Genomic DNA, 16,582 nt, shown 5'->3' with positions numbered 1-16,582 from the left:
TAGGGAAATTTTCCTAAATGAGAAATGAGGTAAGTTAGTCATAGAGACCTCAAAATATAATATATCCTGAGGGAACCCTGAATAAGCAGTAACTTCTTAAGATAATCTCATAAAATGTCTGAAAATCAAGAGGTTTTGAAAAAGGTTTTAGGAGGTAGCAGGAAGAAAAAGTTTTATTATGCTAAAATTTCTTATGGGAAGTTATTTATTTTGCATGTTTTTTTAACATCTTTATTTGAGTATAAATGCTTTACAATGTTGTGTTAGTTTCTGCTGTATAACAAAGTTAATCAGCTGTATGCATACACATGTCCCCATATCCCCTCCCTCTTCCGTCTCCCTCCCACCCTCCTTATCCCACACCTCCAGGTGGTCACAAGCACCGAGCTGATCTCCCTGTGCTATGCAGCTGCTGCCACTAGCTATCTATTTTACATTTGGTAGTGTATATATGTCCATGCCTCTCTCTCACTTCAACCCAGTTAACCCTGCCCCCTCTCCATGTCCTCAACTTCATTCTCCATGTCTGTGTCTTTATTCCTGTCCTGCCCTTACATTCATCGGAACCATTTTTTTAGATTCCATATATATGTGTTAGCATACAGTATTTGTTTTTCTCTTTGTGGCTTACTTCACTCAGTATGACAGACTCTGGGTCCATCCACCTCACTACAAATAACTCAATTTCATTTCTTTCTAGGGGCTGAGTAATATTCCATTGTATATATGTGCCACATCTTCTTTATCCATTTCATCTGTTGATGGACGCTTAGGTTGCTTCCGTGTCCTGGCTGTTGTAAATAGTGTTGCAATGAACATTGTGGTACATGACTCTTTTTGAATTATGGTTTTCTCAGGGTATATGCCCAGTAGTGGGATTGCTGGGTCATATGGTAGTTCTATTTTTAGTTTCTTAAGGAACCTCCATACTGTTCTCCATAGTGGCTGTATCAATTTACATTCCCACCAACAGTGCAAGAGGGTTCCCTTTTCTCCACACCCTCTCCAGCATTTATTGTTTCTAGATTTTTTGATGATGGCCATTCTGACTGGTGTGCGGTGATACCTCATTGTAGTTTTGATTTGCTTTTCTCTAATGATTAGTGATGCTGAGCATCTTTTCTTGTGTTTGTTGGTCATCTGCATATCGTCTTTGGAGAAATGTCAGTTTAGGTCTTCTGCCCATTTTTGGATTGGGTTGTCTGTTTCTTTGATATTGAGCTGCATGAGCTGCTTGTATATTTTGGAGATTAATCCTTTGTCACTTGCTTCGTTTGCAAATATTCTCTCCCATTCTGAGGGTTGTCCTTTCGTCTTTTTTTATGGTTTCCTTTGTTGTGCAAAAGCTTTTCAGTTTCATTAGGTCCTATTTGTTTATTTTAGTTTTTATTTCCATTTCTCTAGGAGGTGGGTCAAAAGCATCTTGCTGTGATTTATGTCATAGAGTGTTCTGCCTATGATTTCCTCTAAGAGTTTTATAGTCTCTGGCCTTACATTTTGGTCTTTAATCCATTTTTAGTGTATTTTTGTGTATGGTGGTAGGAAGTGATATAATTTCATTCTTTTACATGTAGCTGTCCAGTTTTCCCAACACCACTTATTGAAGAGGGTGTCTTTTCTCCATTGTATACTCTTGCCTCCTTTATCAAACATAAGGTGACCATATGTGCATGGGTTTATCTCTGGGCTTTCTATCCTGTTCCATTGATCTGTATTTCTGTTTTTGTGCCAGTACCATACTGTCTTGATTACTGTAGCTTTGTAGTATAGTCTGAAGTCAGGGAGCCTGATTCCTCTAGCTCTGTTTTTCGTTCTCAAGATTGCTTTGGCTATTCGGGGTCTTTTGTGTTTCCATACAAATTGTGAACTGTTTTGTTCTAGTTCTGTGAAAAATGCCATTGGTAACTTGATAGGTATTGCATTGAATCTGTAGATGCTTTGGGTAGCATAGTCATTTTCACAGTGTTGATTCTTCCAATCCAAGAACATGGTATATCTCTCAATCTGTCTGTATCATCTTTAATTTCTTTCATCAGTGTCTTATAGTTTTCTGCATACAGGTCTTTTGTCTCCTTCATAGGTAGGTTCGGTATTTTATGCTTTTTGTTGCAATGGTAAATGGGAGTGTTTCCTTAATTTCTCTTTCAAATTTTTCATAATTAGTGTATAGGAATGCAAAAGATTTCTGTGCATTAATGTTGTATCCTGCTACTCTACCAAATTCATTGATTAGACCTAGTATTTTTCTGGTAGCATCTTTAGGATTATCTGTGTATAGTATCATGTCATCTGCAAACAGTGACAGTTTTACTTCTTTTCTGATTTGGATTCCTTTTTTTTCTTTTTAATCTCTGATTGCTGTGGCTAAAACTTCCAAAACTATGTTGAAAAATAGTGGTGAGAGTGGGCAACCTTGTCTTGTTCCTGATCTTAGAGGAAGTGGTTTCAATTTTTCACCATTGAGAGTGATGTTGGCTGTGGGTTTGTCGTATATGGCCTTTATTATGTTGAGGTACGTTCCCTTCATGCCTACTTTCTGGAGAGTTTTTATCATAAATGGGTGTTGAATTTTTTCAAAAGCTTTTTCTCCATCTATTGAGATGATCATATGGTTTCTATCCTTCGATTTGTTAATATGGTTTATCACATTGATTGATTTGCGTATATTGAAGAATCCTTGCATTTCTGGGATAAATCCCACTTGATCATGTTGTGTGATCCTTTTAATGTGTTGTTGGATTCTGTTTGCGAGTACTTTGTTGAGGATTTTTGCATCTATGTTCATCAGTGATATTGGCCTATAATTTCTTTTTTTATGACATCTTTGTCTGGTTTTGATATAATGGTGATGATGGCCTTGTAGAATGAGTTTGGCAGTGTTCCTCCCTCTGCTATATTTTGGAAGAGCTTCAGAAGGATAGGTGTTAGCTCTTCTCTAAATGTTTGGTAGAATTCACCTGTGAAGCCATCTGGTCCTGGGCTTTGGTTTGTTGGAAGATTTTTAATCACAGTTTCAATTTCAGTGGTTGTGATTGGTCTGCTTATATTTTCTATTTCTTCCTGGTTCAGTCTCAGAAGGTTGTGCTTTTCTAAGAATTTGTCCATTTCTTCCAGGTTGTCCATTTTATTGGCATATAGTTGCTTGTAGTAATCTCTCCTTTGTATTTCTTCAGTGTCAGTTGTTACTTCTCCTTTTTCGTTTCTAATTCTGTTGATTTGAGTCTTCTCCCTTTTTTTCTTGATGAGTCTGGCTAAAGGTTTATCAATTTTGCTTATCTTCTCAAAGAACAAGCTTTTAGTTTTATTGATCTTTGCTATCATTTACTTCATTTCTTTTTCATTTATTTCTGATCTGATCTTTATGATTTTTTTCCTTCTGCTATCTTTGGGGGTTTTTTGTTCTTTCTTTAATTGCTTTAGGTGTAAGATTAGGTTGTTTATTTGAGATTCTTCTTGTTTCTTGAGGTAGGATTGTATTGCTATAAACTTCCCTCTTAGAACTGCTTTTGCTGCATCCCATAGGTTTTCAATCTTTGTGTTTTCATTGTCATTTGTTTCTAGGTAGTTTTTGATTTCCTCTTTGATTTCTTCAGTGATCTCTTGGTTATTTAGTAGTGTATTGTTTAGCCTCCATGTGTTTGTATTTTTTACAGTTTTTTTCCTGTAATTGATATCTAGTCTCATAGCATTGTGGTCGGAAAAGATACTTGATATGATTTCAGTTTTCTTAAATTTACCAAGGCTTCATTTGTGACCCAAGATATGGTATATCCTGGACAGTGTTCCATGAGCACTTGAGAAGAAAGTGTATTCTATTGTTTTTGGATGGAATGTCCTAAAAATTTCAATTAAGTCCGTCTTGTTTAATGTGTCATTTAAAGCTTGTGTTTCCTTATTTTCATTTTGGATGATCTGTCCATTAGTGGATGTGGGCTGTTAAAGTCCCTGACTATTATTGTGTTACTGTTGATTTCCCCTTTTATGGCTGTTAGCATTTGCCTTATGTATTGAGGTGCTCCTATGTTGGGTGCATAAATATTTACAATTGTTATATCTTCTTCTTGGATTGATCCCTTGATCATTATGTAGTGTCCTTCTTTGTGTCTTGTAATAGTCTTTATCTTAAAGTCTATTTTGCCTGATATGAGAATTGCTTCTCCAGCTTTCTTTTGGTTTCCATTTGCATGGAATATCTTTTTCCCTCCCCTCACTTTCAGTCTGTATGTGTCCCTAGGTCTGAAGTGGGTCTCTTGTAGACAGCATATGTACAGGTCTTGTTTTTGTATCCATTCAGCCAGTCTGTGTCTTTTGTTTGGAGTATTTAATCCATTTACATGTAAGGTAATTATCAATATGTAGGTTCCTATTACCATTTTTTAACTGTTTTGGGTTTGTTATTGTAGGTCTTTTCCTTCTCTTGTGTTTCCTTCCTTTGGCATTTGTTGTAAAGCTGGTTTGGTGGTGCTGAGTTCTCTTTAATTTTTGCTTATCTGTAAAGGTTTTAATTTCTCCATCGAATGTGAATGACATCCTTGCTGGGTGGAGTAATCTTGGTTGTAGGTTTTCCCCTTTCATCACTTTAAATATGTCCTGCCACTCCCTTCTGGCTTGCAGAGTTTCTGCTGAAAGATCAGCTGTTAACCTTATGTTATTTGTTGCTTTTCCCTTGCTGCTTTTAATACTTTTCCTTTGTATTTAATTTTTGATAGTTTGATTAATATGTGTCTCAGCTTGTTTCTCTTTGGGTTTATCCTGTATGGGACTCTCTGTGCTTCCTGGACTCGATTGACTGTTTCCTTTCCCGTGTTAGGGAAGTTTTTGACTCTAATCTCTTCAAATATTTTCTCAGACCCTTTCTTTTTCTCTTCTGGGACCCCTATTATTCGAATGTTGGTTGTTTAATGACCCAGAGGGTCTGAGGCTGTCCTCAGTTCTCTTCATTCTTTTTTCCTTATTCTGCTTCCTGGCAGTTATTCCCACCATTTTAGCTTCCAGCTCACTTCTCCGTTCTTCTGCCTCAGTTGTTCTGTTATTGATTCCTTCTAGAGTATTTTTGATTTCAGTGATTGTGTTGTTCATGACTGTTTGTTTGCTCTTTAGTTCTTCTAGATCTTGTTAAATGTTTCTTGTATTTTCTCCATTCTGTTTGTGAGCTTTTGGATCATCTTTACTATCATTACTCTGAATTCTTTTTCAGGTAGGTTGCCTGTTTCATCTTCATTTTTTTGGTCTTGTAGGTTTTTATCTTGCTCCTTCATCTGTAACATATTTTTTTGTTGTTTCATTTTTTTTTTTTTTTTGATGGGTGGTGCTATATTCCTGTCTTACTGGTTGTTTGGCCTGAGACGTCCAGCAGTGGAGTTTGCAGGCAGTTGGATAGAGCTGGATCTTGGTGCTGAGAGGAGGACCTCTGGGCAGCCTCACTCCGATTGATATTCCCTGGGGTCTGAGGTTCTCTGTTAGTCCAGCCGTTTGGACTTGGAGCTCCCACCACAGAAGCTCGGGCCCGACCTCTGGCCTGGGAACCAAGATCCCACAAGCATGTGGCAGGCGAAGTAATGGTCCCCCAAAGACACGGACATCCAGATCCCTGGAACCACCTGGCTGGTGCGTGGCAATGGGGACCCAGAGCTGCCGGAGGGGCAGAGTGGTGGACTGGTGTCCTCAGGGTCAGAGCCGGGCCATCTGTGCCGCCCACACCTCCCAGCGCTCCAGGGACTCCGCCTGGGCTTGACAGGCATCTGCGTCCCGGATTCACATCCGAGGTCACGGATTTACATCAGTGACCCCAGTTTTACGTCTGAGACACCGAATTTACATCTGAGGCCCCGGTTTTACATCCTGCGTGTTTTTTTATGTTACTAGAATAGAGATCTTAGTTTAGCTGACTCTAGAAGGGCTATGACTATCTAGCATTAAAAATGAACAAATGAAACTGTTCATCCATAGAGTGACGCAGCTGTGGGACTCCAGGGTCCCAGGAGTTTCCTAGTGCTTTGAGCATGAGAGTGTAGGCTAAATGACATTTTGGTGCGCAGAATGTGTCTGACCCTCAGAGCGCACTTCACCAGCCAGGGAGAAGATCACTTACCTTTGTTTTTTTTGTTTTCGATTTTTAGCAGGTTCTGCCCTGCAACCTCCTTAACTAGTAAAAAGAATATAGAACTATAACATGAGCAAAGGACACTGGGGCACCCATTTACTGAAAGATTATTTGGATTTATGGAATTTGTGTCTTTGCTGTTTTTCTTCTTCTTCTTCTTCTTTTAAATAAGTAAGGGCGAGAGTCTGTGTATGGTATGGTTGGCAGAGCACCAGTCTACGTGTGAGAAGACCTAGTCCTCCCTCTGGTATTGTTACCTTGCTGTTTTACCTTGGAAAAACAACTTAACCTCTCTGATCCTCTGTTTTCTCATTTTTTAAGAGAAGGAGGGTGGGCCAAATGTGTCTCAGAGATTCCTTTACACAGTAGAATTGGAATATATGAGAAGGGTTCAGGGATGATCACCTAGACTGTTGGTCAGCACCTGAGGCGTGGAGAGATAGCAGAGGTGGAGAATATGCAGCCCTGGGGTTAGTAATTATGGGGAAATTGAGTTGAAGAGGTCAGCACTGTGCCCACTAACAAATTTTCTTCTACCCGTTAGTCTATAAATAGATGTACAAAATCTCTAATGAGGCTCCCTGGGAGTGGAGAAATCACAATAAATTTCGTCGCCCCGGGTCCAGGGTTTGGCGGTCCAGTGTGATCACAGAGCCCTGCCTGAAAGAAAAAGGCCAGCTCTTCCAGAGTTTCTTCTAACCTGTCTTGTTACGAATTCCCAGAGGAACCTTTGAGTTGCAACAAACTCTGGATGTGTATGTTCCAAAAGGCCGTCTTCTGCACAACCAGGGTTGGTACGGACGTGGTGCCTGGGGCTCCCAGGCCCCTGGCAGAAACCAGCACAGCACTGGACCTCCGCAGGCTCAGCTGCCACCTCTTTCCTCAGGTCGGCCTGGGGATTTGTTTTTGTCCTTCCAGATCTTTTTTTAACCTTTAAAACAAGAACAACAACAATAACAACTCTGGACATTGCCTTATGGTCGGCCTGGTAAATTAATCTGTCTTACAAATACGAAGCTCCATGGACCGGCCTTGACACTGTCTCTTTTCTTCCCTGACGCAGAGCCATCACGCTGGAGAACCAGCTGGTGATCCTGGCAGCGACGGCCAGTGACGCAGGGGCTTACTACGTGCAGGCCGTCAACGAGAGGAACGGGGAGAACAAGACCAGCCCGCTCATTCACCTGAGCATAGCAGGTGAGTGCCCAAATCCCACATGGTTGTTGTGAAAGCAGTGAATTCTGGATTTAATTAATAACCACCATCCCATGGGGCATTTTGCAATAAATCTTACCTCTCTGGGTTAGTGGTTATGGTTCAGTATTGATCCAATGTCTATAGTTGCTTTCTTTGAACTGATAGGCAGAAAATGTGAATCTGACCAGTAATTCTAAATACAGGATCTTATTTGTTTGGGGGAATTTAAAATAACATTTTTGCTTTTGTACTCTGTTAATGTGTATGGTTTTTAACAGCAACAAAACATCTTTTGGCTTATAAGGAGTTGTGTCCATGAACCTTGAGACTAGATTAGGCCACAGGTTATGTTCTTTTACTTTAATTAAAAAAAAAATCTTTGAGAAAATATATATATACTAAGTTGTGTTAAAATTAGGAGTATATCTTAAGAGTAACTAAAAGCCCGGATCATGAAGAAAATACACACACATCACAGTTAAATGTTCAGTTGATTTAAGGATGTTTTGGTTTAGGCAACTTAGTTTAAATATTTGGCCTTTGAAAGAAGGCTCCAGAAATTCTACTAGGAAGAGTTGATTGCCGTAGAAGGGGGAAATGACCAGAAGCAAGAACTCAGAGCTAAAAGAGAGCAAAAGGTGCGTCTCAGAGGTGCCACCAAATGTCTGCAGCATGCAGCTTCATGGTATGAAATGCAGTGATTATGCTGTTGAGAAAATACAGTTGGGAAATGGTCATGGTAGATTTCAAAATATTATGATCATGTCATACAAGGGTGAGTTAAGCGGATTTGTCTGTATAGTGGTAGATGTCATGTTTTTAAAAACCACCTTGAAAGAATGGCTTTCCCCTTCGGGTAGTTTGAAAAGTTTTGTTTCATAGGCGGGATAGACCGTAGTGTTTGCTTCTCCTGGTCCTTGAGGGATACAGTTGCTTTAGGCCTAATAGAGTTTACTGGGTTAACAGCACCACGGTCAGGAGACGGTGGGCATTAACTGCGTGTGCTCCCACATGCCCCTCACCTGCCCGGCAAGTGCTCCTAGGTGGCCACCACCCTGCCACCAGCTCCTAATTTCTAGGAGTTGAGTCCTCAGCCCCAGACCACAGGCGGTACAGAGCTGGCCATCAGCGGGGCCTTTGCGGTACTTCAGAGAGTTGTGTCCAGTGATCAGGTGTAGGGCTCACAGAGGCCAGTGCATGTTGTGCTGCTGTTTGAAGGACCCTATGAATCAAGAATCATAGTAGAAAAAGAATGTGATTTATGGAGATTTTTCAGTATTAGTAATAAAAGATGGAAATTTTGTTATTAAATATATTGTGATAACTTTAATGACTTCCAACTTTTATAATTAGAGCCATTTATTCTGTTTAGCAAATCTGATTCAGCACTCAGTTGTAATATACATACCAGGATAATAATAGGTCAAATTGGTGGAATTCTGAGTCAGAAACACAAAAATTGAGCTTAGTCTATTAGTAGAGGGGGAAAAAAATTCCACAAATATTCTGGTTAACTTGATGCTAACATCACGAAGGTATGAAATAGTCTGCACCTAGTAGTTTCCTACATGCCTACTCTACAAAGCCAGTAGAAATAAAACGAATACAGTGAATTTGTAAGTTGCCGTACTAACGCCATACCATGCGTTAGATAATTGGAATATGTAAATTTTTTAATAATTTCAGCATCTAACCAAGAAGCATATTGGAAGCAGCTCATAAATATTATAATTAACTGCGTTGCATTTCTTTTCCTTGTGTGGTTTTATCTTTTCATTGGCACTGGGTAAAATGTGTAGAAGGTGAGATATAAAGAAGCTGATGGTATGCACGGACTTATTTTAACTCTTAGGAGAAAACCTGCATTCTGTCCCCGTCTGTGTTCTCTGCTTTTTATGGGGACCAGGTAAAACGTGACAAGTAAGGAGGTTGAGGAAACGGCCTTATTTTAATCCTTGGGTGAACCTCACTGTTGATGTGTTAGATTTACCTAAAATTCAAAGGGCGCCCAATCATGCATTTTCTCACTAAAATTCTATTTTGAAAACCTCTAAAGATCAGATCTTGATAAATCTGCAGAGGACCCCAGAATCGATTGTTTATTTATTTATTTATTTTAAATAGTCTCTTTTTTTAAACTTTATTTATTTATTTTTGGCTGCATTGGGTCTTTGTTGCTGTGCGCGGGCTTTCTCTAGTTGCGGCGAGCGGGGGCTGCTCTTTGTTGCGGTGCACGGGCTTCTCATTGCAGTGACTTCTCTTGTTGTGGAGCACGGGCTCTAGGGCGCAGGCTCAGTAATTGTGGCGCACGGGCTCAGTTGCTCCGCGACATGTGGGACCTTCCTGGACCAGGGATCGAACCCTGGCAGGCGGATTCTTAACCACTGTGCCACCAGGGAAGTCCCTGTTTATTTATTTTCATTTTTATTTACTTACGTTTTCATCTTTTTGGCCATGCTACTTGGTTTGTGGGATGTTAGTTCCTCCACCAGGGATTGAACCCTTGCACCCTGTAGTGGAAGCTCGAGTCCTAACCACCGGACTGCTAGGGAATTCCCCAGAATTAATTGTTTAAATTTGCTCCTTTCTGGACTGCAACGAACGCTGTAAGGGGGGAAACTGCAGTTCAGGACTTCCCTGCCAGCACCGTGTGAGGCTGTGAAATAGGGAGGGTGCACAACCCCACCAGATTTATTACGAAGTTAGATACTCTCAGGACCTATTCATGCAGGTAGTAAGATGCAGTGTGTTCTGCAGGCTTAGACATCTTTTTTTTTTTCTAATGTAGGCTTTGTAAAAACACCAAACAAGATTGATGAAAAATTTTAAAAACTTGCCAGCCAGCAATTCTGAAGAATCTAAAGATATTACAGCCAATTATCATTTAACGATGATAAATTTTCCCTTGGCATCAGGAGAATAAAGTAGGGAACATTTCTGTAGTGAATACGATCAAGGTGGTAGGGTACTGGAAATTAAATTCCTGGTGGATTGCACTGTAATTAATTTAAAAGTGGAAAGTGCTATGCGGCCCACCTCTTGTTTGCAGTCGTCGTAATAAACTGTTCCCCCTGCAGGGACAGCCTAGTGTCGAGGTGGAGTAGCACCCAGGGCCAGCCTTGCCTCGAAACATCAGAGTGCGTGATGCGCTATCCCGCAGCTGACAGGAGGAGATGACAGATTTTCCCAATCACCTGTGTACTTGAGAGTTCAAAACCTCACCACCTTTTCAGTTGCTGAATATTCTGGCTGCACTTGAAGCTTATGGGAAGCAAAAGATAAAGACGGTTGAGATAAAAATAAATAAAATTTTTAAAATGCATGACAATTAGAAGTGAAATGCAGCCCCGCCATGGTACCGCCTGCCGTTTTGTGCATTATTATCCCTTAACTTCCCCCCCCACCCCCGCCCTTTTATATGGTTAAGAGGGTAAGTTACAGCATGTTCTGCACAGGTATTTCCTGTCGGGAAGGAGAGGACTTCTCTGAGCTATCCATTCTCCTGCTCCCAATGAAAGCTTGCCACCATCGCGGGGGTGGATTCACTTTGAAGTTTTAATGTGACGTGAAGCCAGCAGATGTTAAGGCCATAGGTGGGACTGCGGAAGCGCCCCGCATGAAGTTTTCATCGCTGGCTCCCGTGGCTCAGCTGCACACCAGAAAAAGAATGGGATGAACTCGCCTGAGAGTACACATTTCCATTCTGAGGTCAAACTCAGGGAAGCTCTATGCACCTGCCAACCTGGTTTTGGTTTTCACTTTAAAGCTTTTACATTGAGTTAACTTGTGTGGATCAGGTCTTCCGAACTGAATTAATATGTAAATGAGAGTTTCCTTTTGAAGATGAGAAGAATTCTGTACAGGGATTAACTAATTATTGTTTAAATGCCATTGTACATACCTTAGACACATCATCAGCTCTGGCCCAATCTTCGGAATGTCCAGCGTAATGAGATTCTCTGCTGGAGATGAAGCTTAAATTAGAAAAGAAATGACTGCTCAAATGTCTGCTCCTCAAACAACATTTGCAGATGGGGTATCACTTCAACTGATCCTCCTTCAGGCTGGCAAACTTTTGCTTTCAATTCTGACGACCACTTAACATTCTTTTGTCCTCTATAATTCTAATTTAACTGCAGACCTCATGTATGGTTAGTAGTTGAAAGTGAATTCCTGAGAATAATGTCTAGGAACAGTCGTCCAAGAGGACTGCCCTGTAAAACATGGCTTTTGTGTGCCCGGATAAAATTCTGTCTTATTTTCTTCATGCTTATAACATTATAGGGAGAGAAGGGCCAGGCATAAGCCTTTCAGTTGTTCTTTGACATGAATTGGATGGCCAAAGCCGTAGGAACGGTTTGAAATGTTATTAAAGAGCAATCCTGAGGCAGTGTCTATATTACAAATGACTGATTTCAGATCCAGCTATGGCTTTATAGGGTAAGTGGTACTTTACTGCCAGAATTTTCAGAAACATAAACAGAAGTGTACTTTACGTAGAATGATGAGTTTAATCGTTTAGCATGTATTGACCTGCTAAGTAGGGTATGTAATGAAGCATAAGACATGCTCTGCCCAGACCTCCCGGAGCTGGTTATGGAAGGAGCTAAGTCTAGGCTGTGGTCTCTGAAGCCTTTTTATAGGCACACCATCAGTAAGGAGGCCTTGACATTCACCCCTGGTATATGCATACTGAGCTGTTTATAAAGTATGAGTGTTTAGCTATCATACAAAAAGGCGAAATACTGAAAGGTGACATAAACGGTATCTTGTTAATCATGAGAGTTTCATTCTGTCTTTAGTTCATGTCTCACAGCACAATATCCAGTTTGTGAATGAAAATCCATACTTTACTTGGTCTTCCTGATAGTTTTTCTCTGGACAGGTTCTTCCAGCATCTGATTACAGAGGACCGTTTGTCCTGGCATGTGGCTGATAAAGAGCACAGGTGTCAGTGTTGCCATTTGTGTCTGTGTCGCTCATTTGTGCTGGACTTGTGAGTAACTCACATCTGTGATTTCTTCCCAGGTGTACTTTTGTATCCAGCTATCTACCCTGTGAGAGTTAGTTTAGTTAAAACTAAGTACACAAATACGTAAATCCACCTACCGGGCAAAAGTGAAACCACAGCCCGTTGGAAAGTTCTGAAAGCAAACAGATGCAGGAAGGCATCCTACGTACCTTGAAAATGAGGATTTTTAGATGTCCCTTGGGGCAGCTTGCGTGCACAGTGTGACGGAGCCATCCCACCGATAGACCCCATCTGCATTAGGGATTTGTTTTCTTCTCATGGTTTCAGTTCAAAGACAGAAATGAAAATGCCAGTCCTAATAGTTTGTTTCTGAACCCAGTGTATGTATAAATGGTGGTGAATGAGGTTCAGAAGAAGAGTACAGCTGGGGATTCTCAACCAGACTTGAGAAAAAAAGGACAAAGTGATTAAAAAATAATGGGGCCCTAATTCTCTTCCCACCTCCACAAGACAAAACTGGGTTATTTTTGTTTTCTACTCATGTTCTTTCCATGGAATTCCCATCTCTCCTCATCCCAGTCTGTCTTTCTTTTCCCCTCTGTGACTTATTTCAGCCTGATTTCACCCTTGGTAAATCTTAGGGCATCGGCTTAAACCATGAATTGTGATTTGCCCTCAACTTTTGAACACATTTGAGATGCCCAACGTCCTCACTCTCCCAAAGCAACACTCTTCAGATCGGGCTATGAGTACCCCTCAGGGTGCACACAGGTCTCCAAGAGGGTGAGCAGGCATGTATAATTCTCAGGACATCTGTTTCCAGGTGATTTCTTATACGCTTTCTAAAATCAGATCATCCTGGGAATTTCCTGGCGATCCAGCGGTTAGGACTTGACGCTCTCACTGCCGAGGTCCAGGTTCAATCCCAGGTTGGGGAACTAAGATCCTGCAAGCTGCAGCGAGGCCAAAAATAATAATAAGAAACTAAAAAGTTAAAGAAATTAAAATCAGATCATCCTGAGGATGCCTGTGTGGCAGGGGGCTCCTCTCTTATGGTCACAGGTCACATCCATCCCGAATCTTTAGTACAGGCATTATCTGAGGCTCCAAACTTCCAGGTGCCAAACAAAGGGATAATTCTAAATATCAGTGTCAGAGCTGGGAAAGTGAAGTGCTCTAGTAACTGGGAAATAAATCATTTTATAAATCGGGAGTTTTCAATTCCCTGCTGTCTACCAAATGAGGCAACACCCAAATGCATTGTCAGCTGACATTTTATTACAGATAATTTCTGGTGATTGATTGCTAAGTGATAGAAAGTCCCCTTGCTCTTAGGAGAAGAAGACATTTCCAGCCCACCTGCAGTTTGGAGCCACTGACTAACTCCACTCAATGTGGAGTAGAAGGGAGTGTGTCACTTCCAGGCCATGTGTTTAAGAGCCAGCAAGTCACCTTCATGCTCTGCCTTCCCCCTGGGGCCCACAGTGGCCGGGCCACGCATGGAGATGGTAGGCCGCCAGGTAGAAGCTGCCCAGAGGCTGAATTAGTGCATGGAAAGAACAGCCCTGGAGAATCAGCCCGGCTGAATGGGACTCAATATAAGTGGGAAATAAAACTTGGTGTGCTAAGCACTGAGATTTCAGGGTTTATTTGTTATTGGAACAGAAAGTGGTCTATCCTAACTAATAAATTACCCTGTGACTTTTGGTATACTCAGAGGTGTTTAAACAATTATGAGCAAAATTTCCCAGCAGTTATTTCTACAAAAAAGAAAAGTAGGATTAGAATTAGGGTAGACTTTGCATTCGTCTCATGGAGAGATGCATTTCCAGTGATTTTTTTTCTTTTATATATAATATTCATGAAAATTTGTTATACATGTATTTATCTTTTACAGACTGCAAATAATAATTGTAGCAATAACTCAATCCAAGTAGGTTTTTTTTTTTTTAACCCCAGCCCAGAGTCATATGGTTGCTGGGAATTTTTAATTTATATACATATTTTTTTCAGAGGCTATGATAGGGTGATCAATAAAATACTTCGAATCCTTAAATATAGTAAATTAAGATAAAATTCTGTGGGAGGAGTAGAATGGAAATACCAGTTCCGGAAGAAAAATAGAAATGATGTAAACTTTCTGATATTAAAAATGAGTGCTTGTTCATGTATTGTTTAAATGGGTGATGCGCGTACCAAATCCTTAGACCTACTCTGTCAAATATTTAGGTTCCTTTGGACACATATAAAAGAATGCTGCAGTAGTTTATATGACTAAAATGTACTAGAATATTAAAATACACTGGAAGTTATATTCTTTGCAGTTCTTCAAATCTGTGTGGAAAACCTTTATATGTCACCTTGAACTGTGGAAGTGATAGTTTTAGGTGATATAAGAGCAAAGCTGTTCTAAGCTATATCAGATTTGATGAGAATTTACAAATAAGCTGTTAAGTGATTCCCCAAGGGCATAGGTAGAGGAAGGGCACTGGTGCTCTTTGAGCTGGTGACAGGCGTTCATGTGCACCTTCCTTCCACATTAGCCCTGTGCCTTAATGACCAACCTGTTTCAAAGCTGAGGGCACCAAGGCCCTAAGTTAGGTTAGTGATGGAAATCCCAAGAATAGTAAACGGGGAGCTGAGAATTCAAGTCAAGGTTTATTTGCCTCCCAAACCCCCTCGTTTCTCCTGGAAGGAGGCTGGGCGAGCCCTTGGTGCCAATATGTGTACAGATGAGGGAAGCCCAAGGAAAAGGCCAAACTCGGGAAGAGTAGCCGTCCTCCGAGTCAGCCCTCCTTTTGCGCTGGAGATTCTCCATCAAGAGCTCTTACACACCCGGCCTCAGAGGAGCTTGGCTGTGCTTTAAAAAGCGAGAGCTTCTGTTTTGATGCCAGAACTCAACTTTCATAATTTCTCCAGACCACCTCTCCTCCTGCCCCTGTGTTAACCATACCAATTTAAACGATTATATTCAGATGTTTAAACACAGGACTCTTTTACTTGTGGCGGTTTTAGAACCGTAAATAGAAGTGACCCTAACGACTCTTACCCTTGGCTCTGGGTCCAGTCTTCAGCCACATCCTGAATCTAGGTGCCTGAGAATTTAAGATCATTTCACTCTAGGCTCATAATATGGAAGCGTAACATTTCAAACCCTATATGGAGAGGGACTCAACATTTTAACTTACTCATGCAGTGAGTGTCTTCCTAGCTCTGACCACTTGGGATATTACGTTCACTGAAGTACTTTGTCTGATTTCTCTGACACTGTAATTGATATGGAAAGATAAGAAATATTTACAGGGCACAGACAAAGGGGATAGAAAACCGAATTTTCCTTACAGTCATTTTGTGAACTTTAACATCTATGCTTTATACATCTTGTTTGGGGAAACCTCAAGCAAAGTAATGGTTATCGGCTGAGATGAGACCACAGAACTAGCTGTTAGTTGTAAATACAATTTTCTCAGTCATTGAATACAAATGACGCACACTTCCCAGTACTCTTTCCTTTTATGAACGAGTTCAATGTTCTGAATCTGTTAATTCAGAGACATCTGGTTAGCTTCTCTTCCTTAAGAGTTTTTGAGGTTTTCAAACTCCAGCTTGTAGATTATTTTAGGGCAGAATTGTTTTCAGTCTTTAAAATCATGTTGAAAGTCCTCAATCTGCTTTGTGTATGCAGCCTAACATTTGGTCACCTTCTGATAACGGCTCAGATCTACCTTTACCACTTAGTCATAATGTTTTATTACTGATCACAATAAATGATGTTCTAGAAGGCTCTTATAGAAGGCAATTACAGCACGTAAGTAAAATTGGAGATCTTTGCACGGTAGCTGAGAATATTAAATCAAGCCTTAAGAAAATTGTTTAAAGTATTGTTAAAGTGAAAGTCCACTTAGCGCCTGTGAAGACCATTACCAGATCCAAAGTGCTGGATTCCCCACTTTTCCAAGAATACTTTGATTCTGAGATGTAGAGGGGTGGGATAGGGAGGGTGGGAAGGAGACACAAGAGGGAAGAGATATGGGGATATATGTATATGTATAGCTGCTTCACTTTGTTATACAGCAGAAACTAACACACCATTGTAAAGCAATTATACTCCAATAAAGATGTTAAAAAAAAGATGGAATTTATATCAGAAATAATAGAAGCCAGGAATTTATCTTCAGATGTAGACTCTCTGTGCTCCAATCAGTGAGTTCTTAGCAATGGTCTCTGCCTGTGAGCCTCTGTTATTTCAGGTGACTATTCTGCTTATACCGTCTTACCTTTTGTGATCTTCAGAAATATCCTCCTGGGCA

The 16,582-nt window shown here is 40.6% G+C and overlaps 1 protein-coding gene across 1 annotated transcript in view; it reads left to right on the top strand.

The window, feature by feature from the left end:
- SDK1 (sidekick cell adhesion molecule 1) overlaps positions 1 to 16,582 on the top strand; it is an 826,099-nt gene that overhangs the window by 471,330 nt on the left and 338,187 nt on the right. Inside the window, exon 5 of the mRNA XM_049699672.1 lies at positions 7,167 to 7,300. Within this exon, the coding sequence (XP_049555629.1) occupies positions 7,167 to 7,300 (134 nt within the window). The remainder of the gene's footprint in view (positions 1 to 7,166; positions 7,301 to 16,582) is intronic.

The sequence above is a fragment of the Orcinus orca genome, chromosome 16 (genome assembly GCF_937001465.1).
Source record: "Orcinus orca chromosome 16, mOrcOrc1.1, whole genome shotgun sequence".
Taxonomy (NCBI): Eukaryota; Metazoa; Chordata; class Mammalia; order Artiodactyla; family Delphinidae; genus Orcinus; species Orcinus orca.
The sequence above is the reverse complement of the archived record's forward strand: the minus strand, read 5'-3'. Positions and strand labels throughout refer to the sequence as shown.